The sequence below is a fragment of the Rattus norvegicus genome, chromosome 1, assembly GCF_021556685.1.
Source record: "Rattus norvegicus strain SHRSP/BbbUtx chromosome 1, alternate assembly SHRSP_T2T, whole genome shotgun sequence".
NCBI lineage: Eukaryota > Metazoa > Chordata > Mammalia > Rodentia > Muridae > Rattus > Rattus norvegicus.
Window position 1 is genome coordinate 119,875,084 of NC_141534.1, and position 25,214 is coordinate 119,900,297.

Genomic DNA, 25,214 nt, shown 5'->3' on the forward strand with positions numbered 1-25,214 from the left:
TCCTAAAGACGGTGGCTGTGAATCTGCAATCAAGGAGTAATAGACAAATATGGATATAGTGACAATATTCTTGACTGGACACTGGCAAGCTCATATAGAGTCATGGTTAAAAAAATAAAGCAAGTTGTTATGGGAACATGAGAACCTTCATTTTCAAGTATTTCACTCTGTTGTTCCTCATAGGAGAGTTTGAGTATGACCTAGAGTACTATACTTCTATGCTTTTGAAAATGTAGGTTGAATAGAGGGCCTGTGGCCTCCAGATAGCATGCGTGCATGGGTTTCCTCACTGACATAGAATGGAAAAATTCCATGATTCCTTGGAGTGGAGAGTGCATCTCTGCTTACAAGTTTCTGTTGCTTAGAATTTTCAATGCACTGATAGTGTTTGAAAAATGAAAGAAAATTCAGTGTAGAATTCCATTTTATGTCAAATTCTGAAAAAGAAGTCCAGTTTGATGGCCCCTTCCTGTAATTCTAGTTTGTTGGAAGGCTGAGGAAGAAATATCACAAGTTCAAAGTCAGGATTAGCAACCTACAGAGACACTGAGTCCACATAGAAAACATTTTTTAGAGACACAGCTGGAGCTAGAACTCAGCATGGGGTGCTTCCCAAAAGAGCTGAACCCCTGTATCCAATCCACAGCAGTTACTAGGGTAAAATAAATGGATAGATAGATAAAAATACACTAAAAAACAAAAAACAAAAAACCACAGGAAATATTTCTATGTTTTCTATTTTATTTCTATTTCTATATTTCATTTAAACCCATTAGACATGTTAAAACATACAATTAGGGAAATGCTTACCTGCAATCCAAGTGAGGATTTACACAGTCAGGTCTAAAATTTAAAAAAAAAAGAAAGAAAAAAGAAAAAAGAAAGAAAGAAACACGAAAAACTGAAATGAGAAGGTGATTCCAGGATAATTAATAAGATTAAATAGAGAGAACAAATGAATACATCAGAACTATTCGACTAAAGAAAGTAAGGTTGCAAATGTAGCTCAGTGGTAGATAAGTGGATTTTAATGTCATGTTTTACCTTAAGAGAATTGGTTAAAGAAGCATTCAGCGTTGCCACACTTGCAGTGTGAGGTGGCAACTAGAGAGACTGATGATAGGGAACAATGCAGATTAGGCTCCTTTTGCAAAGCTAGTAACACTCAAAATGAAGTCCCAAGCTCTCGCCTGGTAGTGCTAGAAAAATAAGTCTAACACAAGAGCTCTGCATGAAGCTCTTAAGAATCCTCTTTATAGGTTTGCAAAAGTGGAAATCACCAAAATTTAAAACATTTGAAAACTTCTATTTATAAACCAGTTTTTGTGTGTATGTATTTCATGAAAAATTGGGAAGAATCTGAATTGTGTTTACATATATTTTGTGTCATTTATGACAGTGTTGATGTTATGCTGACAATGTGATGTATGCATCTGATCAGACCTTGCAAAGCAAACTTCACAGAGAAACAAGAAACAACAGTGGAAATTCCAGGCAGCTAGTCTTTAAGTGCTGAGCTTCGTAAATGGTTTGCTTTCTTTTTATATAATTCAGGAACTGTGGATAACAGTGAAGTAGGCAGTCAATGGCAAACACCTGCCATTTCCCCAACAAATAATAGGCATATGAATGAGTGATCCTGCTGCAGAAAGGATTCTGGGACGAACATATGGTGGCACAGAGCAAAGTGGAGAGAAGACACGTACAGGCAACAGGAGAGTAGAAACCTGAAGTAAAAGTGATTTGAAAAGTCAATGGCACCTGAAGCTTCAGTTAGGCCATGGCAACAGCCCACACTGAAGTTTTCTATAGTAAAAGCTTCTTAAATGTGCAGTGACCAAAATTAACTCAAGGTCAACTCTGTAAGGAATCTATGGTGTTTATTGCAGTGCTTAGGTAAGCTGTGCTCCACAACTTTAGTGTGACTCTGGTTACACACACACACACACACACACACACACACAAAACTTTGCACTGTGCATGCTGTCACCCAACGTGATGCCAATTGAATGCTGCATAAAACCCTTGGGTTCAGATTCAGGACTGTATGTTAGGAACATCAGGATATTTTACTGCACCTACAGAGTTTCCCAGCATTAGGGAAACATAATGATGTTATTATGGAGCATAAAGGATTTTTTTTCATATTTTCATACCATTATTCCATGGATGTAAGTACTAAGTTATTATCTTTGGATTGTATTGTGCTTGAGCGTTTAGTTTTTTAAAGTGCTGCTTGAGTTTCATAAAACTCCCTATGTAAATTTGGGCTTAAGTTTGGGATGGAATTCCTAACTTTCAAAGATGGCCATAAACATGCTTCCAATGTTTTGCATGTATTTATGTAAAGTGCCACTTGGGCCATGGAGGATAAGACATTCCTTAACTCTGAAACCATCCATGATGCTCTTTGCCTTGCGGCATCAATATTCAGCCAGAATTCAGTCCTTTAATGTAACCATGAACAACTGCGTCCCTCTTACTGGTGTGCAAACATGCTTTTCACTTCGATAAATAGTAAAATTAAATGCATCAAAAATGAATTTTACACTGAATGTCTTAATGATTTATCATCAGTAAACATTTGGTTATACACCTGTATACCTGAAAGCAGGCAGACATTTCTCAGGGAAGAAAAAGTAGTGTGGAAATGTGTAGTATGCTCTAGTTAGGACATCTTGGTATGAGTGACCCCTGCTGATAAACAGATTGGGGGAGAGGTCATGAAGTGGGTGTTAGAGGGTCCTTTGGACTCTCTCTCTTACCTACCTTATTCCAATCCAGCAGACCAGGAGCTGAGACAATTACACTAATTACAACTTGTGATGTGTTGAAATGCACAGAAGAAAGCATAGGTTGTGTTTGCCTTATTCTGAGAAAAACCATATAAAATAGAGTGAACGAATGCCACATTAATGTGGCATCCTAAGGCTCTACGTTTGCAACTCTGGTGGAAGTAGTGATTAGAATCCAGGATACAAAACCCAGGATGTACACTAGAATTTGAATACTACAACCTGCTTCTCTACGCTTCCTCTTGATGCTATTGCTGTGGCCAGCAGGGCACCCTAGTGTGCACTACAGCTCTCTCTGGGCCTGCATTTGCTACCTACTCCTCCAATTTCGTGTGTAATTGAACTATCCTTAGTCTAGTAGTCTAGAGCCAGTGGCTTCAATCCTCTGAACATGCAGACAGCATGACTTGTAACAGTCATTCTGCCTAGTAAAGTCTTCTCCCACATTTTCTTTCTCTACAAAGGATAAAAAGGAAACAGCCATCGATGAAAGACTGAACATCACATTGGCTGTTATTCTGTTCTCCATGCCTAAAACCTTCCCCAGAAACAGCTCTCAGCTGAGCCTTTAGCCTTAGAACAATGTTCTCATTGTTCCCTATCTTGCAAACGGATATGCACTCCTTCTTCCTGTCCCCTATAAATATGTCAAATTGCACAGTAGTGGGTGGCTCCCAAGTTCATGGAGTTTCCAGGTGCATGCTGTTGACGCTTGGATGTTGGAGCAGACTGCCTGCCACGGTTCTTCACTGTTCCCTTGTGTGTTTACTGTAGGTGCCTACCCTCGACTCTCATTGAGTTTTCGGTTGAAGAGAAACATTGGGTACTTCATACTTCAGACGTATATGCCCTCAATACTGATCACAATCCTCTCATGGGTGTCCTTCTGGATCAATTATGATGCATCTGCTGCTCGAGTTGCCCTAGGTATGTGCTACGGTTAAGTCCTAGCTCAAATGTAAAGTGATCATCACATCATTTCAGTTTGAAGGAAATTTAAAAGCCAGAGTGCAGCTAGAAATTCTGGGTGTCATGACATCAGCCTCACCTGTGTAGTCACATTTTATCTTGAAACTGTAATTTCATGCATGAATTTCTTGATGTGTTAATTTAATTGTAAGACTTAAATGTGAATTTTCATGCCTATGAAAAGGAAAATATGTTTTTAGAATATTTGCATCACATAACTATTTTTGATAGGTGATTTTAAAGTAGGGATCAATATATCCTGGTCAAAATGATTCCACAGACAGAAAGATTTGATTAATTTGAGCTTTCTTCTTTTTGAAGTCAGAAGAGGAAACCACCAAATATTATAGCGTATAATTGAAATTACACAATTTAATGACCGTTAAATAAGCAACTAATTATGAGTCATTCCCAAGAACCCTAGTTTGGTTTGCTGTCCATTGGTTATTGGATGATGAGATTATTAGTTGATATACAATATAGCTTGGAAATTCTGAGAGCACTTTTAGAATTTGGTTATTAAGGGAAAATTTACGCTTTTAGGAGCACCGTGCTCTGCTCACTTAGTTATTTATGAAACCATGGACAAAAGTATCATGTGAATACATCAGTAGAAGAGAAGAGGAGCCATGCATAGGCCAGTCCTTCTGGGTTCAAGTCAGTTCCTGCTGATGGAACTAACAAAGGAAGCTTTAAAAATGTAGGGAAAAATTAGAAACACATTTGCCAGTAAAGCACCTAGCAGGGAATTGTGGTTCAAGGCTCAGGTTCACCCTCTCGCCATGTGTTTCTGTTCTCCGTCTTCTGCTGTCTTATTTCCTAAACCAGTGTGCATGTGTGAGTGCTGAGGCTAGACCTTCAGCTACGTAAGCTGCTCAAGTGTCTTCTGGATTCTCTCTACCAGGGTTCCTGAAGTTTTCATGAGCGTAAAACAGTACTCTGGATAGGATCAAGTATAAAAACACTAAGAATTTTATATTCAAATTTTTATGTATGTCTAGAGGATACTTTTTTTTAAAAAAATCTTAGATATCTATGCAACTGGCAGAGGGTGTGTGCAGATCTTCAAGTTTTTGATGACAGTAGACCACCCTTCCCCAAGAGTAGTTGATATTTTTTTCTCTTTGCATTTGCAAAATCAAGAGACAATTTGTAGGACCAGGTTTAAATGCCATAGTTGTTGATTTAAACAATTTGAGGTTCTCTCTCTTCTCTCTCTCTCTCTCTCTCTCTCTCTCTCTCTCTGTCTCTCTCTGTCTCTGTCTCTGTCTCTGTCTTTTTTTAATTTCTAGGGCAGAATAATACTTTAAATTCTATTCTGAACATCATGGCATCAGATAACAACTAGAACTCATTTACATAAAAACATACTTTATCTAGAAATTATATTCTATATATAGGCATAATTCCAAGGTTCTCTCTTTATGAAAAAAAAGTAGAGAAATGAAAAATGACTGGAAGCCCCTCTGAGCCTGGAAAAGGCTCATTTACACTGAAGTGCCAGGAGCCTCACAGTGAGCCTGCTGCTGAGCAGTTGTTACAGCAATTAGAACGAACCAAAGAGATGTAATTATCTGGGCTTGCACGGGATGAACCATACAGCAGATGTGACCCTCTGAACTCTGCCAGCTACTACAAACTCTGTACCTGCTTACTTGTAAAATGTCACATCCTGAAGCAGGTAGTCTGTCAGAAGTGATGCTAGCAATTCAGCTTGATCATAGTGGAGGAACTGGATTTCTTTCATGTTCTCTTGATATCCTGCTGTTTCAAGCCAAATTCAAGTCTTAGTGACCCTGCTGGCATGGTGCTTGTCGGGGTAGCATTAGAAGTTTGAGAGGCATGAGCCAGGCTTAGATTAGATTGGGAATTTACAGAAGTCCAGGGAACCCGATTCCCAGAGGTACACAGACAGCTGTTTTCCTCGGCCAGTGGGAGCTGTACAGGTAAGAACCTAGCAGGTCATTGACAGAATTAACTTCAGAAGAGATTATGAAGGTTTTTTTCCCAATGTGTGTGTGTGTGTGTGTGTGTGTGTGTGTGTGTGTGTGTGTGTGTGTGTGTGTAATAACTTTTGAAAGGCAGGTATTATAACAGATTGACCTTGCCCTGCCACTTGACTTCTTGAATGACTATGTCATCTTCCCCACTTACATGCATAGCCACATGATGCCACTGATCATGGGAGGCCACCAAGGTGGACATCCTTTAATCAGTGCTGAGCAGATAGATGCTGGTGACCAGCTCTTGGGAGTGGGGAAAACAGTAGTGGTGAACATTGCAAATTTTCTGAAGAATGGTGAGAATGTCTAATTCTGTAGCTTTTGCGTGGTGTTTTCACATTTATTTGTAAACTGTAATTATCCCATTGCCACATTCAAATTTTTAAAAGTCTCCAGGTGCACATGAATGTAATGTTAAAGGGAGTCTTAAAATATTCTGACATCTGAGATTTCCAAACGCTTCACAAGCAACTGTGGTTTGCAATTATGCATAAAAATAGTTTCTTGGTTCTTGCCTGTTCTGTGCTGTTAGTAGTCTCTTAGGGTCAGGATCAGGAGAGAGTACAGATGGAGTCTTCACCTGGCTTCTCTGCTATTTTTCCCTGTGGAGGGCAGAGCGCCATAGCCCCAGGCCGGTTCTGGGAAACACAGAGTGAACGAACATGCTTCTGAGACCAAATCGGCATCCAAAGGGCTAAAAACCAAGACAATGAATATAAACCCTCCCCTACAGCCCTGGCTGTACCCCAGAAACTTTACCATGACAGTGCTACCTCAGTCACATCATTGGTGTGTGTGTGTGTGTGTGTGTGTGTGTGTGTGTGTGTGTGCGCGCGTGTGTGTGTGTGTGTGTGCGTGCTAGTGATGATGAAAAAAAATCATTGCCAGTCTCTTCTTTTTGAGTGCCCTCTTAGGCAAGTAAACCCTAACACAAGAATGCAAAGGAACTATTTTGCCCACATTCAAGGATGTTGGTTGAATTCATGGAAAAGCCTGACCTTTAGAGCTGAACACTTCCTTCAAATATCTTACTTTTGCAACAGAGCAAGCTGAGGCAGCTTCTAAGCTTGTTTCTGCTGTGGCACTTAGTGCTTTGTAACCCAAAGACAACTTACCTCTCTCTGTTCAACAAGCCCTGGTCATGTCACTCTCTGCCCAGCATACTCTTTGGTCACTGTGGCCTCACATCATTTAATTTATCATCCCTGTATAGAAGGAACTCTGTCTCTTGCTATGTGAGGTAAAGTTACAAAAAGTGCTGCTATGGTGATCTTAAAGACTATAACCAACTTCTCTACACAGACATGCATCATCTATACAGAACTATGTAAAGAATTCTGCAGAATTCTTACAGAGGAGCTTCTTCACGTCAGAACATCAGAGAATCTCAGAATTCTCATGCTTCTATCCAAGATAACCTTCCCACCTATGTTGTATGCATTTTTTCCTACTTACAGGAAATGGTCCAGAGTGAATCTGTCCTCTGGGCTTGGCCCTCCCTCTTTCGGCTTAGAACTGAGTCTCCCCTTAATTAATAAAAATATCCTCAACCTCTCCTCCCAGCAAGACTTGTAATAAGACAAACAGCCATCTGGTGACCAGGTCCCTGTAGACATAAGTCACTGTGGACTTCCTGGTGTGTTGTGACCAGGCACCCAGTGTTTATGTTGCTGGAACTTCTTGCTTTTGTTCCAATACTCTAAGGGTTCACATTCTTCCTAAATGTCCTAGACATCTTGCCTTTCACTCTCTTGAGACACCCTGAACTGTGATAGGTGTGGCTGGCTGAGGCCTCTCAGGCTTCCTTTCCAAGGGGAGATACTTGCTGGCTGCTCTAAAGTGTGAAATGTTGCCATAAGACACATAGATATTCCAGTGACATTCCAGTCCAGTCAGCATCTTAGAGAACATTGAAGTGGGAGCATGGCTGTGATCTGGAGGTACTCACACACTACCTTTGCTTTTTAGGGATTACCACCGTGCTCACCATGACAACCATCAACACTCACCTTCGAGAGACTCTACCCAAAATCCCCTACGTCAAAGCCATCGACATGTACCTGATGGGTTGCTTCGTCTTTGTATTCCTGGCACTTCTGGAGTATGCCTTTGTCAACTATATTTTCTTTGGACGAGGTCCCCAACGGCAGAAGAAGCTTGCGGAGAAGACAGCCAAGGCCAAGAATGATCGATCCAAGAGTGAAATCAACCGGGTAGGCTCTCCATTGCCTTGGCACTCCAGCCATGCAGTTTGGCCTTCTGATTCACCTCCAGGGATCTATGTGGGTTCCTAGGGCATGCCTCCAAGTTTCTTATTAAACTAACATTGGAGTAGGTGGGGGGAAAGCTCAGCTTCCCTTCCCACTGTTCTTTGAAAACAGAGGAGGATCCTGAGAGACTGATACTCTGGAATGTGGGACTTTTACAGCACATGGGAAAAGTAACTTACTAAAAGAACTCAATATTTTCTTACTTGTAAGAGTACCAGTTCTCTCATCCAGCTCACCTCCATGGTGGGTAGTGCAGTAGGCAGTCACCTCTATGGTCCATAGGGAGAACCTTAAGCATTAAGATCCCAAGTACTGTAGGCTCAGAAGTTCATAGGCTTTGGTCTTTGCACAGCACAGCTTCCCACTCCACCAGAAAGCCATATCCCAGCTGAGGAATTCTCACCTTCCAGTCACAGAGGGACTTGGCATTGGATACATTTGCTCATAATGTGTTATTTTATTATAATTATAATAATTATTTTATTATAATTATTAATGAAATCTTAATGAAATGGTACAGTTTATATAAAGTTTTTTGAATGTGCCCTATTGTACTTTCATCTAACATTTTCAGTGATATATTACTACCAGATTAAAGGCCAAACCTCCTTCCTTCCTTCCTTCCTTCCTTCCTTCCTTCCTTCCTTCCTTCCTCCCTTCCTTCCTTCCTTCCTGTTACACTGTTCAAATCAATCTTTTCAAACCCACACATTTTTTCAAGCCCTCGAAAGTCTCTCTTCTTGCATCTGGATATTTGTGCCAACACAGATCTGTAATGCTGCCTAACCTGGGTTGGCAACTGTTCATGAATTGATGCAGACCTGTCAGTGAGTGGAAATGGCCTCTTCTTATCTGTAAAACATAAATGAAGTTGGTCTTTGAATAGAAATAGGTTTTCCATAGACAAAATTATCTGCAATATCTTACTAGAAAAATCTACTGTGTGCCAGATTGTTAATGTTTCTATGGAGATCCTACCATACTCTGAATACACAATATGTCTTGGTCCTGCTGTTTCTAAGGAAACTAGAATTAATCACATGTTTTCTCTGTGGCCAAGCATATGTACCGATGCATATATGAACTGTGTTTCTTTCCCAATTCCTATTGTCTTTCACTACTGCAGCTTTGTTTTCATTTCTCTAAATGAGACTGCTGAAAACAGGCAAATCATCATTACTCAGAAACATCTTTTTGACTATGAAATACAAAATTTAAAGAAAAAAACTCTAACATTCACAAATAAAATTATCAGAATGCAGAAAGAATACCGATTAAATGTAGAGGAAATTTTAAGTTGACTCCTGAGTATGTTTTAAATCTTGTTTCTCTTTTCTGAGCACTTTTACTGGGACCTTTATATATTAGCAATTTTTAAAATATGTGATTGTTCTTAGATTTTAAAAGCAACATACGAACATCAAACATTCTCATTTTTACATCTACTTGATGCTCTTAAAGTTAATCATTAAAAGTTATTCCTCCCTCACTTAAGAATTTAGTGATGATTTTCAGTCGACTTCCTAAAAACATTTGTTTAAAGGGATGTAGAGAATATAAGAATATAAGAAACAAGAATCACACACTTCATACAAGACAGAACAGGCTCAGCATAAAGGACAGGAGTGTGACAGTTATTGAAATAGTCCCACTGTAGTTCTCAGTGATGACACTTGGTCATCAGTATGTAGAGCCACAGCCCTGTTTTCTCTAGCAGGGAAACTGTCCAATTACTGCAAGGAACCTGCTTCTTACAGTCTTTCCTGAATAAAGTTAACTATCCCATGGGGCATGTCATAGGCAAGGGAGTGTCCTGCAGGCATTGTAGCCAATCAGCTGCCAACAACCACTGCAAGACTATAAGACCCAGGGTTTTACTGACTCTGCTGTAAAACCATGAGTAGGTTCCTCATATACCTAGAGGTTACACAATATTGGAGCTTAGGGGCTGATACGTAAATGCTCAGAATGTTTCTATATTCGTTCAGTTTATCATCTTGGTATAGTGTAAGTCTCTAAACCTTGATTCATCTATGTATACTTCTTGTTTATTATGGAATTTCCTCTATACCTAAGAGCAATCCTTTGGTCGTAGTGTACACATTACATTTGCAAATCTTGTAATACCTGAAGAGTTGACCAGTTGGGATGGTATTATAATGTCATCACATGATATACCCATAATTGTGTATGGTGTGTGTGTGTGTGTGTGTGTGTGTGTGTGTGTGTGTGTGTGTTTTGCTAGCAATTGATCTTATACCTAAAATGTGCTAGGCATAGACATATTCTTATAAATAAAGATTCAATATTATTCCTTATAAGAAGGAAGATCTCGTGCCACCCACAAATTGCAATTTCTGTCTTGTTCTTCTAAAACTAGAATGTTAACTTAACTAGAATGTGGAAAGTGAGTAAAGAATGAGAGAGCCACTAGGTGCCAATCTAGTGACGTAGTCTAGAGAAGAAAAATGTGATCTTTTCTGGATGAAGTGATTTTAATTTTGGGTAGCTGCACCTGTCTAGGTTCCGAGCGGAAGGAAAACCTACATTGAAGTCATTGGCTCTAATTATAGTCGGTGTAAGCTGGACCCTTCAAAATAACAAGAATTCATGAAACAATTTAAAAATTACAAGCCACCTGTCATTCTGTAAAAAACATTTCAGGCTGAGATTTGCTTCAGTCACCTATTTCTATTCTGAGACCTACATTTTAGAGGTAAGGAAGAGAGGAAGAGGTTACTGTCTCTTCTAGAAACACTGATTTTTAAAAGTTCTAAAAGTTAATAAGATATAATACCTTTTAAGCATTCTGGACAAAAAAATGAGTAATTTTCTGTACATTGGCTCATGTTTAAATGAGACCCACGTAACAGTAAATCCATAAGCAAAGCAGCCAGGCTATTTTAAACTATGATCATAATTCAATGCATGTTTGTACTCTTTTGCATGCCAGAATAAGTATTATTTGTAATAGAGTTTCCATTGCATGGATGTAACCTTTCTAAAATAGAGTCGTATATTGATTATTGAGCTCTATCTCAGTCCTGAGACAGCTGTAGGCTTGTCATCAACATTGACAGGAACCAAGAGAACTCAACCAACTGGTCAAGTTCTTTCATTTGTAAGCTACAAGCAAGGTTCCAAAGTAGGAATGGCTTCCCTCAGGTTAAGCTTTCACTGAAATCCAAAGAAACAGATTTCTGCTGTCATTAGATCATTTCCCAGACACACAACTGTATCCAGAAGGGACTAGAAAAGACAGAATGCTGGCTGACAGATCTGTCCCTAGATGTCAGAATATCAATTTTATTTTTATATCTTCTTTAGCCTGAATATATTCTGAGTTGCCACACATGCCATCTCTGCTTTTCCTTTATTCTGTTAACTTATCCCATGACTTATATCTTCCCTTTCTTCAATACCCAAGTCAAGTGTTTCTTTCCAGAGTCTAATTTATTTCTTCCCCATTCATGTTTGCATCTTGCTTTAGGCAGAACCACTGTTTTTGTTGCTGTTCTTTCACTTTCCAGTTCATTCTCTGTACATGCAATGGCAGGTCATCCAAGTTATTTCCACTATCAGGCTACACTGAGTCTCTTGCTCCTACTGTAATACACAGAGTCTGACTCCGTCATGGCCACTGCTCATGTCTGGTGGTATTTATCACTGTAAATCTGCTCCTGCTGATCAGGTAGGCTCCACCCTGTCACATAATTTTTAATTTGAATTCTATAGATTTTGATAAAAAAGGAACTTTTCATATTGTGTTTTTGATAACTGGGAACATGTTTTAAAATTCTTTTAATAAAAGATTGTATTTGTTGATTGTTGGAAGTTCCCACCTACTAGACTGCTTGAAAGGAGTCATCTTCATCTTCATTGTCCATAGCTTAGACTGTGAATGACCCTGGTGGTAAACAGGTGTGTACTTACAGTTTCCATGAATGACCACAGTGATGCAAACTGTTTGTCTATGTCCCCAGTGAGGCACTGGGGTGGACCACAAGTCGTTCATCTCTCCGTTTTCCTTTTTAAAAATAGCAAAGGCTATAAGGAATGTTTTTAATAGCTACTAATGTTGTCTGTGTTTTTTCTATCTTGGAGGGAAATTTTTGAACTTTCTAGGATGGTAGCTACTGTAATGGATGTGTTATTATTATAGAAAAATATAAGTTCTACATTAGTACTTTAAAAAGTCAGTGTCTTTCTCTTTAGGGTTTTCTTGGCTCAATTTTAGAAACAAGGAAGTTTTAAAAAGGTCAACTTACCATGAAGGTAGATTTGCTTAAAATGTTGAACATAGAAAAAGAACCAAATTAGATATTTAATGTGACTGCCACTTTATTTAAATACATGGTGAGAGAGTGTACCATCTCCATGATGTAAAGCCCGATAGGTACCAGGTTGAACGATGCCAATTCACTGCAGTCAAATGAAGTAATGAAATAAACTAAATGGCAGGATCAACTGGCCGAGTCCCGTCCCTACCACTTTCCAAGTCAAGATGCTGTTGGCCCTTTCATCTCTGACCTGCTCACTGTGTCATGCCATAAAATACTCTGGGCTGTGTCAGGAAGAGAAATCAGCACCAGTGAGATGGGCCCTGACCTGTACATCTGCTTTTAACTTTATTTAAATATTAGCTAAGTTATCTGTTCATAGGTTCCTTCGTGCCCAGCCATAGGTAGCTTAAGGTGCCCTTTCTTAGGTAGAGTTGGTGTGTACACGTTTCTCCCATAGCTGGACTTTGTTACTGCCCTGCTTCAGTGAATGTGAAGTGAAGGACACAACCCTTTCCTGTCCCCTTACGTTTCAGCTATGTCAAAAGTCATCTGTGGCTTCGGCTATCTCTTCCTGCTGGAACTATTAACAACAAATAACCAACCACTAACAACTCAGTCTGAAAAGTCTGTGGAACAGTCTTCCTGGCTCTGAAGACAAACAGTTGTCATTGAGAGGTGTTTATTGCTGATCATTCCAGGGGAAAATAGAAAGAAAAACAAAAACTTAGAGAGAAAACACAAAATCCTACCCAATCCTAACTTTTTCAGTCCCTGTAAGATTAAGATGTAATCCTTGTAAGTTATCAAGTCTAGGTGGAGTCAGAGAGAGGAAATTTCTCTCTCTTCCTTTACAACGTCTAAGATAAAGGGCAAGCCTAGTGACTCCTACGTGTAATTCAAGCACAAAGGAGGCTGAGGTAAGAAAGAAGACTGCCATGAGTTCGAATCCATTCTGTGCTCCTGAGTGAGTTGTTAGTTAGCCTAGGCTAGACTGGGATTCTGCTTCAGAAAACAGAGAATGAAACGAACACAAAGAAGAATGGGCAAAATACAGAACTTCTTCTGCTACACACACAGTAGGCACCAGAGAACAAAAGCAGGAAGAGGCCATTGGTCTGACCTTTAGTGTCCCTTTTCCAACTGCTACTGGGATGGAGACCTATATAATGGTCTCCCTTGTCACATCTCAGATTTAGCTTTTTATTCTCGATCCCTTTGATGTGTACTCTACATTATTGTTTTCCTGCTTAGAGTTGACTTTTTGTGTTGTGTTCTAAAAGTATGGGCTTGGAGTGTGTTAGCATAACAAACAGAAAACCTTACTCAGCCCAGGCTCTCATCTACCTTCACATTCATGACTACGTGTCCTTTATTATTACCATTATATGGTAGAAAGATGACAATAACAGAGAAAAAACAGCACACATTCTATCCACCAAGAGGCATAGCATGGTTCCAAAACTAGCTGTATTGTTAACTTGAAACCTTGAGTTTATCCAGCTAGCTTACCTTACAGAGAGTGCTTGACTTTGGGTATTTGATGTGCTTCATACTTTGGCTGAAAATTTCTCTCTTTTTCTGCCTGTGGTCTTTAATGTAGTAGGCAAATGTAGATCTCATGTTTTCCCTCATCCAATAGGTTTTTTGAATGTTGCTATGGCAAAATAAAACAAATTTAACAGGGCAAAACAGTTTTAGCAGACATCTTTTAGGTCAAAAATAGTAGGAGAGTAGGGGTAGGATGGGGCTGCCTCTATCATACAGAATAAAGCCAAAGTTTCTCTGAGTTAGCACTGCACAATCAGGTGGCTGGACAAGTAAGTCCTTGTGTTATAGAATTGGCTTGGCTGTCCTCTGGTGTCAGTCTTTACTCCTATAGACTTTCTTATAACGTCTTAATGAACCTGTTCCTGCAGACCTTCCTACCAGAGGCAAGTTGACCAGGTATTTGCCTGCTGACATCTGTTTCTAGCTAGAAATGTTCTCTATTATGCTTAGGAAAGAATACATGATGATATTGTGGCCACCCAATAATTTAAAATGAACTAACTATCTTGAGGACTGTACCCTTAATTATATCTACACAGTCTCTTATAGCCAGCTCACAGGCTATTGCTCATGAGAATTGAGCAATACTAACATATTGTTAAGTTATCTTCAGAGGTATTCTCAAACAAGAGTGTGATCAACTCACTGGCCAGATCCTGAGTGTCCTCCACTATTTGCATTCCTTCCTGAGCCTTGACCACTTTGGAGTTGGTAGCTTTGATTTGGGGCTCTTTATTCTGCTCAGTGTTTCATATGTCTCCCTATCTGTTCCTGTGTAAGGCTCAGGAATCCTCCCTGCCTACCTTACCACCTTCACATTGAACTTAATACCTTTAATGAAAGGAATTTCTATCTATAAGCTGGAAAAACTCAAGTTAACATATCAGTAAGTCATTGTACAAAATAACTAATGGTTCATGGAAAAATCCATCAACTAACAATCTAGTGCTAAAAGAAGTAGACTGTCCAGGGAGAAAGAACAGAAAAGGGATATAGCCTTCCAGGGAAAGACACAGATGGGATTATGGAGAGTTTAGAGAACCAGGCCATAGCAACTACAGTATGATCCCTATTGCAACTCTATCAGGAACCCCATCCCAGGTTCCCTAAGTTGCATGGTCTCTCAGCCACAGGGAGGCTGCTGAAAAATTCTGTGGCAACCCAATAAACACATGGATCGAAGGTATTGCCAATGAAGGTCTGCAGTTATATTTAACAAAGAATAAAACTTTATTATTTTTAAGATTGTCTTCACAGTGGAAAGAGACTTGCTACTTTAAATGTAGCTCTTGCAAAAGAAGGCTTCTTCTAGGGTCACATTAAGCAGAGACCCACTGGCTCTACCCCAGCAGTCACCATGAGCACCATCATGATTGTCCCTGTGCTTCCTCACAGTAATCGGGCAATTTAAATCATCAGAGAAAGGGCTAGCAGGCTGGGATATGTGGAGCAACGGAGAGAATACTTAGCAGAGGTTGGCTTTGTGTCCAGTGCAAACATTCAAAATAGAACAAGCTAACTTCCTAAGAAAATCCCTGTATCTACTTGAAACTATAGCTGCCAGTGAATGTTACACGTACTCTGCCACTCCTATTAGTTCACGCCTAAGACAAACTTTACGTTATCAGTAGGCGCAGTAAGAAATTAACAGCAGGGCATGGTAAGGAAATGGAGGAATCCTAACAATGAACTTCAATGAAAGTTATGTGCATGGGTCTTCTGTAGCAACACTCTTGTATGTGTTGTGCTCACCTCCATTTCTGATGGAGCGGTCTGATGACGCAATACTCATGTCACTAGGAAGAGAGATTGCGTGACATAGGTAATGTGGCATTGCCAAATCTAGATGATACCTGTTGTATTGCAGACAAGACAGAGAGAACTATATCATTTCCGCTCAGTGCACTATCATAAGCTCTCACTCACAGAGAAATAAATCCTGGAAGGGATTCACCCTTTCAGTTTTCTCTTCAGTAGGGATTCTATAATGTGAAATATCAATCTGCCGAAGCTCCCTTTCTTTTCTCTATAAGAACTTTCGGATAAAGGAAATACACTCTGAAAACTAGAGTTAAATTTGTAAAATAGTATTTTCCTGTAAAATGAGGCATGGATTTGACACACAGATTCTTATAAACTATGTTGCACGATTATGTAACATCATTAAGTCCAGGTCTTGCATATTAAAATTTGATGGGCATTCCAGCTTCCTAAAAGTTTATGTTTTCTTCCCATTAGGTGGATGCTCACGGGAATATCCTACTAGCACCGATGGATGTTCACAATGAAATGAATGAGGTTGCAGGCAGCGTTGGTGACACCAGGAATTCAGCAATATCCTTTGACAACTCAGGAATCCAGTATAGGAAACAGAGCATGCCCAAGGAAGGGCATGGGCGGTACATGGGAGACAGAAGCATCCCGCACAAGAAGACGCACCTACGGAGGAGGTCTTCGCAGCTCAAAATCAAAATCCCTGATCTAACCGATGTGAATGCCATAGACAGATGGTCCCGGATCGTGTTTCCATTCACCTTTTCTCTCTTCAACTTAGTTTACTGGCTGTACTATGTTAACTGAGTGACTGTACTTGATTTTTCAAAGACTTCATTTAACACTGAGTGAAATATTACCCTGCCTGTCAAGTTTTTATACCAGTATACACACACACACACAAACAAACGCACACACAAACACACACATACACAAACACACACACACACACATACACAGACACACACAATTGTATATATATGTGAACTTTCTCAGCATATATATAAAATACACGTGTATATGAGAATGTATGTGTATATGTTTATGTACACTGGTGAGAGTGCCTGTGTATGTAAAACAAATACGCATACATACCATACATTTTGCAACTATGGACAATTTAACACAGGATGCATATTAAAGAAAGTCATAGCTTTTTTTTTCTTTTTTAATTGAAAGGGACAAGTATCTAAATATTATGCCTCAAGAATGAGGGCGTGAAACACAGTCATCCCAAAGTGTGTCTTTTATTATCATAAGTTTTTGCTTAAGAATCAAAACGGAATTCTTAGTTAATCTTTGGGCACTCCCACAGCGGTAGTTGTACACCTCATACCCTCTCAGTTTGCAACCGAGGCTTGTTGGCTTCTCTGTGATGGGCGTGTTTCATCAGGTATGTTGTTCTGTGGTGGGTTAGCATATGAGATGAGTTGCTGGCAATGCACTTACCTGATTCTTACTAGTAGGTAGCTCCTACTCTTGTGTCTGAATGTTCATCTTTTAAAACTCACTGGGAGTAAATGGTGTCCCGTTTTAAGTACTCCACTGTCCCATACATGTGGGAGATTTCTGTTAACATTAAGTGGGTCCAGCTTAACTGTCTTGTGGGAACACAGTGGCACATTTTGATAATGACATTCAATCACTGGAAATGTGCTCCACATCTCATCCAGATTTCTAGGTCTGCTATTTAACTGGAAGCATAGACGTCTCAGGTTCTTTGTTACTCTAAGGTAAAACCATCTAGAGTGGTTCCCCCCTTGCAGTTATGTTACCATTCTTATAACATTGTATGTTAATATAAATATATTTGCATAATATGCATACCTACGTATATTACCAAGATTTTGTTTCTTCTGCTCGCTATCATGGCAGCATGCGACGTTATATTTTTCATTCTGTGATGTAACTATTTTCTGTTATCTAGAAATTAGGATTGAATCTAAAATGTTTCTACTGTTCACTTTTGGAAACTTAAGAAACATCCTCACAGCCTTTATTTCTGTACTAACTTATCTCATAAGCACACCCAATTCCTCCTAGACTGACTAGGATTCTGCAGGAACACTTCCAGTGTACGCCATGATCACACAACAACCCATGACCGTTCCTGAGGCAAGGAGGGCAACCTGACACAAATACAGTCTCTTTTGGTTCCTTCTGATCCACAGCCTCATCAGGATTTGGACTTTTTAAAGCTCGTAGAAACAAGACAAGGTGCACCGGTTTCATAGATGCAACCTTAACTTACTATTTAGATGAGCTCTTTCTAAAGAAAAACAAAGATGATATATTTTTTCTAAACTATTTCTATCACAGGCATCCATAAATAGACTGCAGTTGTGTAAACAGGTGTCACAGCGAAGCATTTGGAAGGCAGGAAAAAAAAACAAACAAAACACACAGTGAAGAACTGCTAAATTAATAACCCCCAAATCCCACACATGCGGCACCTTCAAGTCTGGCACCATCGGTTTCCGCACAGGCAGTACCACCACCCTCCCCAGGATGCGTGTGGTGTGGACTGTCACCATGGACTGGCACTACTTGATTTTTCGGTGGCCATTGCAATCTCTAATATGTGGGAGTCTGACTGTTCTAAGCTAACATTAAATAAAAGCTAAATCCACAAAATCCATGTGAGGGACAGTTACTGATTTTTATACCCTTTGCCTCCTCCATTCTTATCTGCTAAGTCTTTAAATCACTGCTCCTTTGTTTTACTTTCTATCTGGAGTTGAGCCTGTGGATTTTGCCCTCTGGCTTTTCTCTGGAAATTTTCTTTTTCATGGGTAACAGTGGGAGGAGACAAAAAGTTAAACAGATTTAAAAAAAAAATTCTGTAAGTGGCCTTATCATTGTAACATGTTAAAAGAAAACAAACGTTTGCAAAGACCTTATCCCTTTCAATACTTCAGGTATCTCTCTCTCTGTATCCTGTAACTCAAGATGTAAATGCCACATATATACAAGGAACTCCACAATGCAGCAGTGTGGCAGAAACAGTCAGAGACGGATAATTTATTATACTCAGAACTGTGACTTTTTTTTTTCTGGGGAAGTGACTCAGCTTTTTTGATGCATAGTTGAGATACCCACATATCAAGGCAGAGACCCCACAGGGCTCAGAAGAGCAGCAGTGCACTCCCGGGGAATCTCTGGATATAAATTTGCATGGTGTAGTCATAATAGCTTTTGAGCTTTTTATATGCATTTGGCACCGAGACTGGGATCCACAACTTTATAGACACTGCAATGAAGTTACCATAGTAGCTAGATTCTAAGTAGTATTTGTAATTACACACACACATACATACATACACACACACATACACACACATACACAAATACATACTGTATTCTGTAAAAAAAAAAAAATCCTTTCTAAGATCCTTGGGTATGTGTTTGCTTTACTCCATTTCAGAAGAAAAGTATTTTTCTTCTAATAACTTATTTTATGGCTTCTCTATTTTTTAAAGTTATGAGAAGTGTTGAGAAGAGAAGTCTGGCTGTGCTAGCAGAAGAGTGGGATCTGATCCCTATCTAGGAAAGAGACCTCTAGTGACTTTACAGCAGCCATTTGAGCCAGTAAGTAAGGCTGCAGAGGGATTCCACCAGGACCTCCGATGGGAGGTGGCTGTTACCCATGCCCAGAGCTCTTAAGAACAGAAAAATTTAACTTCTCACCAATTCAGTAAACCATTCATTTTCTCAATAGTACTGTCTTTCCAAAACGAAATGCTTCGCAGAGGGCTCATGGTGTTGACGCCTTGAGGACAGCCCTTTTATTAGTCATTTCCAGATATGTCTGTGACAACTCGATAGCCCTCCTCGATCAGTCCCAGCAGAGAAACGACTCACCAGAGTGGAATTACCTTTAAAATGAAAGTCACTCCTGCTCACCAGTCCCAGGACTGTTAAGGGGTTGTGCTGTCAATGCCATGACCCACTCACTGCCCCTGAATCTCAGATGAACTAAAATGTATATCATAATAATGTTCCCATTAGGCTTTAAGTGACATGTCCATCTGCAGTATTGTGTGTTTGATGCCAACATGAGGACATCTTCAGTTGTTCCCATGAAAAGTAGTTCTCTTCTTTTGAAACATGGAGTTGACAATTTCACCAATGAGATGATCTCAGAAGGGGACAGGCACATTGTAGCTGTAGGTGTGTGAACCGGGTAAACACATTCTGAAAAGATGTGTCCACTGTTGAATCTCCTTGATTAAAAGCATAAGCCTACTATAACTCATATTTTAACCCTCCACCTAAAAAGATGAGTTCATATTTCCAGCCATTTTCTGTAAGCCAACTGAACCAATGGTAAAATATTTTGTTACTTTTGGAATGAACTCTGGCTTTCATGTCAGTGTGAACTTTCCATCAGAGTAACATTGACTCTTTGGGCAAAGAACTGCCCTGGTGGAGTAAATTTCCCTGGACACTGGCGAGTGTGCCTTGGACTGATTACCTCTTCTACTGCATTGAAAGGTGCCATGTTTTCCTGAATGACTAAATCCCCCTCAACTTGTAAGTGACCTCCCAGAGTGGCTCACGAACCATACCTCTCCTAGGGATGGCCCACAAACATGTCATTCGTGACTCATTTTTCTACTTCCCAAGTCAGTAGATGTGTTCAAGGTAAGTACAGGATTGTTCTCGTAGGAATAGGCGGTTGCTGTCCTGATTGATATCCCCGTCGATTTCATTTCATTGTAAAGATAAACTTAAACCCGGTTTTGCTTAAGCACATTGATGTAATTTTTTGGTATTATTTGACATGAAAAAAACAGCAAAATTGAGTGACAGATACAATATGAAACTTGTTGAATGAATTCAAATTTATTAAAAAAGGACTAACTGATAAATGTGAAGACTGATTTTTTTTCTCCTTGTCTATCTGTTGATGAATATTGTCATTGTTTTAATCTAACCTTGTTTAACTACACATGCCCATTTAGGTTATGTGAAAGGAACATGAATTTGAAGACCCAAGCTGACGGCTTAAGAGAACAGCTAAACTGTTTATTTTTCAAAAAAAAAAATCACAATGTACGTGATTTTTAAGTGAGGATCTAGGTTCAGTCCTTTGTACTGAAGAAATAAAAAAAGGGTGACAATTTAGCTTGGAAATTGAACTTCAAAGAACAACTAACCATATAGATATAATCTGTTCTAGTCTTTTAGGGACTACACATTTTTATATTAAAAGCTAGGGAATAATCTCCCACTTCTGAGATAGCCACCTTCCCTTGTTGAATTTCTAGTGTGAAGGTAAGATGATCTCATAGAATGAACAAATGAGTGAATAAATGAATAAATGCATTCAGATTATGGACATTTCCATGCAGACAGGTTACTGAGAGCCATGTACTACTCCTGGGGATCACAAGGCTCTCATAATGCTCTTAGCAAGGTGGGATTGATCAGCTCAGCAGATATACATCCATGTATAGCAACTGGAAATAAAGCTGTCAGGAGTGATACAAGGGACATTTTGAACCATTGTTCTTGTATATAAACAAGTCTTTTGTATTCCAAGTCTTCTCTGGGGTCATGACTTGGGGGCTTAAACTGAATTGTTAACTGAGGTAACATCTTTGTGGGAACATTTCTCACTTAGGTCTGAGCCAGGATTTGTGATAAACTTAAAAGACCAATAAATACTTCCTACTTAATACCTATTTTGGTGACCAATGGGTCCAGTGGTCCCCTAGGGAACCTTCATCCAGACTGTTCATTCCCCAACATACTACTGACATGGCCTGCACTCACATGTGTTTGCTTCTCAGTTCTTGTTTAATAGTCCCTTACTTTGTAAAGGATGAGCCTTATCATTGCTTCTCACCATGGAGATGAACTATAGAGAAGACTGCTCTTTCAATTTTTAAGGTAGAGACTTGAACCAGGTAGACTAAAGCAGCCGTTATTATTGACTAAGGTCTTTCTAGTGTTAGAGAGACACACTCATGCCCTCTTGCTTTTGGATAAGTAAGTTCAACTCAGAAGCAGCAGGCAGCAACAGAGAAAGCACAAATGCTGAAAATGCAGTCAACTGCAGCTGGGCAGAACTATGGTGCATGCATACCCCAGACCCCGAATTCAGTCTCCAGTGTCTCTAAGAAACAAAACAAGGATAAAGAATGAAATAAGCCATGCATTAAAATAGAAGAACACAGTGTGCCTAGTGGCTCTGTGCTTCTAGAAACAGATTAATGACTCTGACTACTAGGTGATTAAAAACATCTCTTAATAACTTAAATCTCTATGTCTTATTATAGTTGGTTTAGGTATTTGCCTCTAGCTTTCTATATTTAATTTTTGTCATTTTGCTTTCAACTTTAGCATGTAATGATTTTTACAATACAGTGTTACCTTGTGTACTAAGTGCATTAACCTCATCTTTTTCTATATTTAGAGCCTTCTTATTCCTCACTGCTAGTATTTCCTAAAGTGTGTGACAGGTTACTGTGAAATATAGTTGTCCACTGTGCTGCAGAACACTTGAGCTTATGCTGGTTGGCTAGCCTTTTGCCATCCATCTTCCTACACTGGCAATCACTAGTCTCCTCTTTTCTATTCTAAGATCAATTTTGCAGCTTCCACATATAAGAGGGTTACTCTACATCTGGTTGATGTCATTTCAGGATCCCCCAGTTCCAAATCCATTTTTGATACAAAAGATAGGACATCTTTGTTTGTCATGCTAGGTAATGATAATGTGTGGGTAGGACACAGTTTATCCTTTCATCTGTTGATTCTAGGTGATTTTGATTCCATGTCTTGACTTGGTACAGAAATAAAGGCACTAGTTTTTTAAGACAAAAAAATCATTAACATTTCTATCCTTAAATGGCTTTCTCTTCTTTTTCACCTCCGATATTCTGTTGGCTGTATGTTTAATTTTATGTTATCAAGGTTTAAAATATTTGTACTCTGCCTGCAGTCACAAGATGCCAGTGTTTAATATTATGTTTACAAACTTCTCATGAAAGTTGAGAACTAACACTCACATTTTTGAACTGCACTTTGTGAATATGGTTAAAGACTTATTATTCCTGTTAAATATGTAAAAAATCATTAATGACAAAATAGAAAAGAGAATCACTCTAAACATTGCAGGTTTCTGTCTAAAAAGTTGATGGCCCAAGACAAGCTGAGAACATCTATGAGCCACACTTCAATGGACTCCATCCTGGAGGACCTTAATTAGAAATTTAACTCTAAAAATGAAAGTAATCACCAACTTAGATATTTCAAATTTTACAAATATTTGAGTAAATTCTAACCAGTTAGTTTGGTTTCCTTTAAACTTTAAGTCTCAGGTCTTAACCTCAAAATAAAAGGAAAACAGACATACTAAGGTCCAGGTAAATGGGTTATGTTTTTTTAAAAAAAAATTCTTCCAATTAATTCAAACTACAGCACATGCCATGGTTTCCCTGGGTTGAATTACTTATCATATATATTTATTGGTTCTAGTTTTTGTCCTTCTTTCCTTTTTCCTTTTATCCCCCTTTCCTCTATATCCCCCCTTTTTATTTTGAGGTTCTTTCCTTATTAATCTCAGGCTGGCATAGAATTCAGTACATAGCTCAGAGTGGCCACAGGTGAACCATGAGGCTCACCCTGCATCTTACTTTTTCTTAATGAAGAAAGGCATATTAAGAATCTACTCCTGTCTATCAATTCAGACAGAGTATCAAGATATTCTCCAGTTTTCTCCATGAAAACATCCTCTTGCTGTTTGATGATTTCCCATGCTGTTTAAATCTGCTTATTTGGGGGGACTGGATACAAGACTCAGTTTCCTTTATTTCAGTCCGTTTAGCCCTTAGAGTAACTTTAAGATGTCTTGGCTCCTCTTTTCCTTGTTCCTGTCACTATCCATCACCATTCCTCCATTCATATGGAGGTAATGTTCCAGGAAAAAGTGTTACTTGACCAAAGATTTTCTTATACCTCACATTTCTTCCTTGTTTTCCTGCGTATTTAGCTGTTAGTGTTAGCACTGACTTGTGCATGAGAATTTCCCCTGGCTTGTGGACACTTCCATTCTGCTGTATTTGTTATGAAGTAAGACTGATAACAATTGTGATATCAGACATTCTCTTTAAAACACAATTATTAATTCTTTGGTAATTTCTTATAACATTGTGATCATATCCATCCTCATGTATTCCCTAATCTTCCTCTCTCTCCCCTAAAATCTCCCGATTCTGTATTGTCTTAAATAAAACAGGACACACAGAGTTATTGTGCTGCCCACATACTCAAGGGTGTGTGCCCATCTCCGGAGAGTGGTCTGCATACATGTGCCACATCAACAAAGAAAACTCCTTCTCCATTTATGCTAGGATATTGGCTGGCTTTACTTTAGACAGGTCTTATCTGGGCAACCACAGCTGCTGAAATTCTAAGTGTAGAGGTCCTGTCATGGCCAAAAGACCTTGTTTCATGATGTTATCTTCCCCAAACCTCTGGCTCTTTTGGTCTACCCACCCTCTCTTCTTCAATGGTTCCAAAGCCTCGGAGGTAGATGATTACTCTGCTGACACTTCTTCCTTGTATTTCAACCAGCTGTGAGTTTCCACAGTAACCATCATCCAGTACATCAACTCTGATGAGATATACAGCTGTACTAATTGATGGATAGAGATAAATATTTAGAGGACAGATTGTCACTATGTCCGTTCAGTAGGATAATAATAAATTATCATTGGATCTTCTGGGCTCCTTAAGTATTGTACTTATCCAGAGTTACAGAAAAGGTTATGGGCTTACTTTTGTTGAGTGAGCCTTAAAGATAATCAAAAATATGTGTATGAGTATGAAGTTAAATATTTAATAAAAATGTGATGATTCCCTAACTTTCATGTCATTGCTTCACTAATGGACCTATTTTCCTATGCAGTCCAATTATTGTTGTTTGTAGAATTCAGTTTCCTCAGAACCCTATTTTGAAAGCTGGCCAGTACAGTGGAAGTTTCCTGCTCATTTCCAAGTAGATATCTTCTTTCCTGTGACCAGATTGTGTGGAGTCTTCAGCAATAGGATCTTACCATTAAGTTCGGATGGGCAAATAAAAACAATGATAAAAACCATCTTTGAGAAAGAAATAGAAAGAAGGTGTCTCAAATCAGGCACTGAACGTCTTTATTGGCAATCCGTGACCCCTTGGGGGCCCATTTTTCTTTGTGTAGAATTAATGCCAATGAACTCTTCTATATGAATATATATTCGGAAAGCTTAGTATATACATCTCCTTATGATTTTCCTTTTCCATAATTTATTTTTTTATTCAAAGTACATCCCAATAGCAGCCCCTTCCCTCCTAAATTCCAAGTCCTGCCCTTACAAATTCCCCAATTATCTCCTCACCTCCAGAGAAGAGGAAGCACCCCTTGGCTACTATCCCACTCTGGGACATCTAGTCCCAATAGGACTAAGCACTTTTCTCCCACCAAGGTCCTATCATGCAGTCTAACTAGGGAAAGGAGATCCAATGGCAGGCAACAAAGACAGCTTCCATTCCAAATTTTAGGGGACCTACATGAAGATTAAGCTGAA

General features: G+C 39.2%; 1 protein-coding gene across 2 annotated transcripts in view; it reads left to right on the top strand.

Annotated features, from left to right (window-relative positions):
* The window catches only part of Gabrb3 (gamma-aminobutyric acid type A receptor subunit beta 3), a 234,617-nt gene extending 214,105 nt beyond the window's left edge, over window positions 1-20,512 (top strand). Inside the window, exons 7-9 of one of the 2 annotated variants that reach the window (XM_087623534.1) lie at window positions 3,570-3,722; window positions 7,736-7,980; window positions 16,107-20,512. In XM_087623534.1, coding sequence (XP_087479660.1) covers window positions 3,570-3,722; window positions 7,736-7,980; window positions 16,107-16,448 — 740 coding nt within the window. In that variant the 3' untranslated portion in view covers window positions 16,449-20,512. 2 annotated transcript variants of the gene reach the window in all.
* The last annotated feature ends 4,702 nt before the right edge of the window (window positions 20,513-25,214 follow it).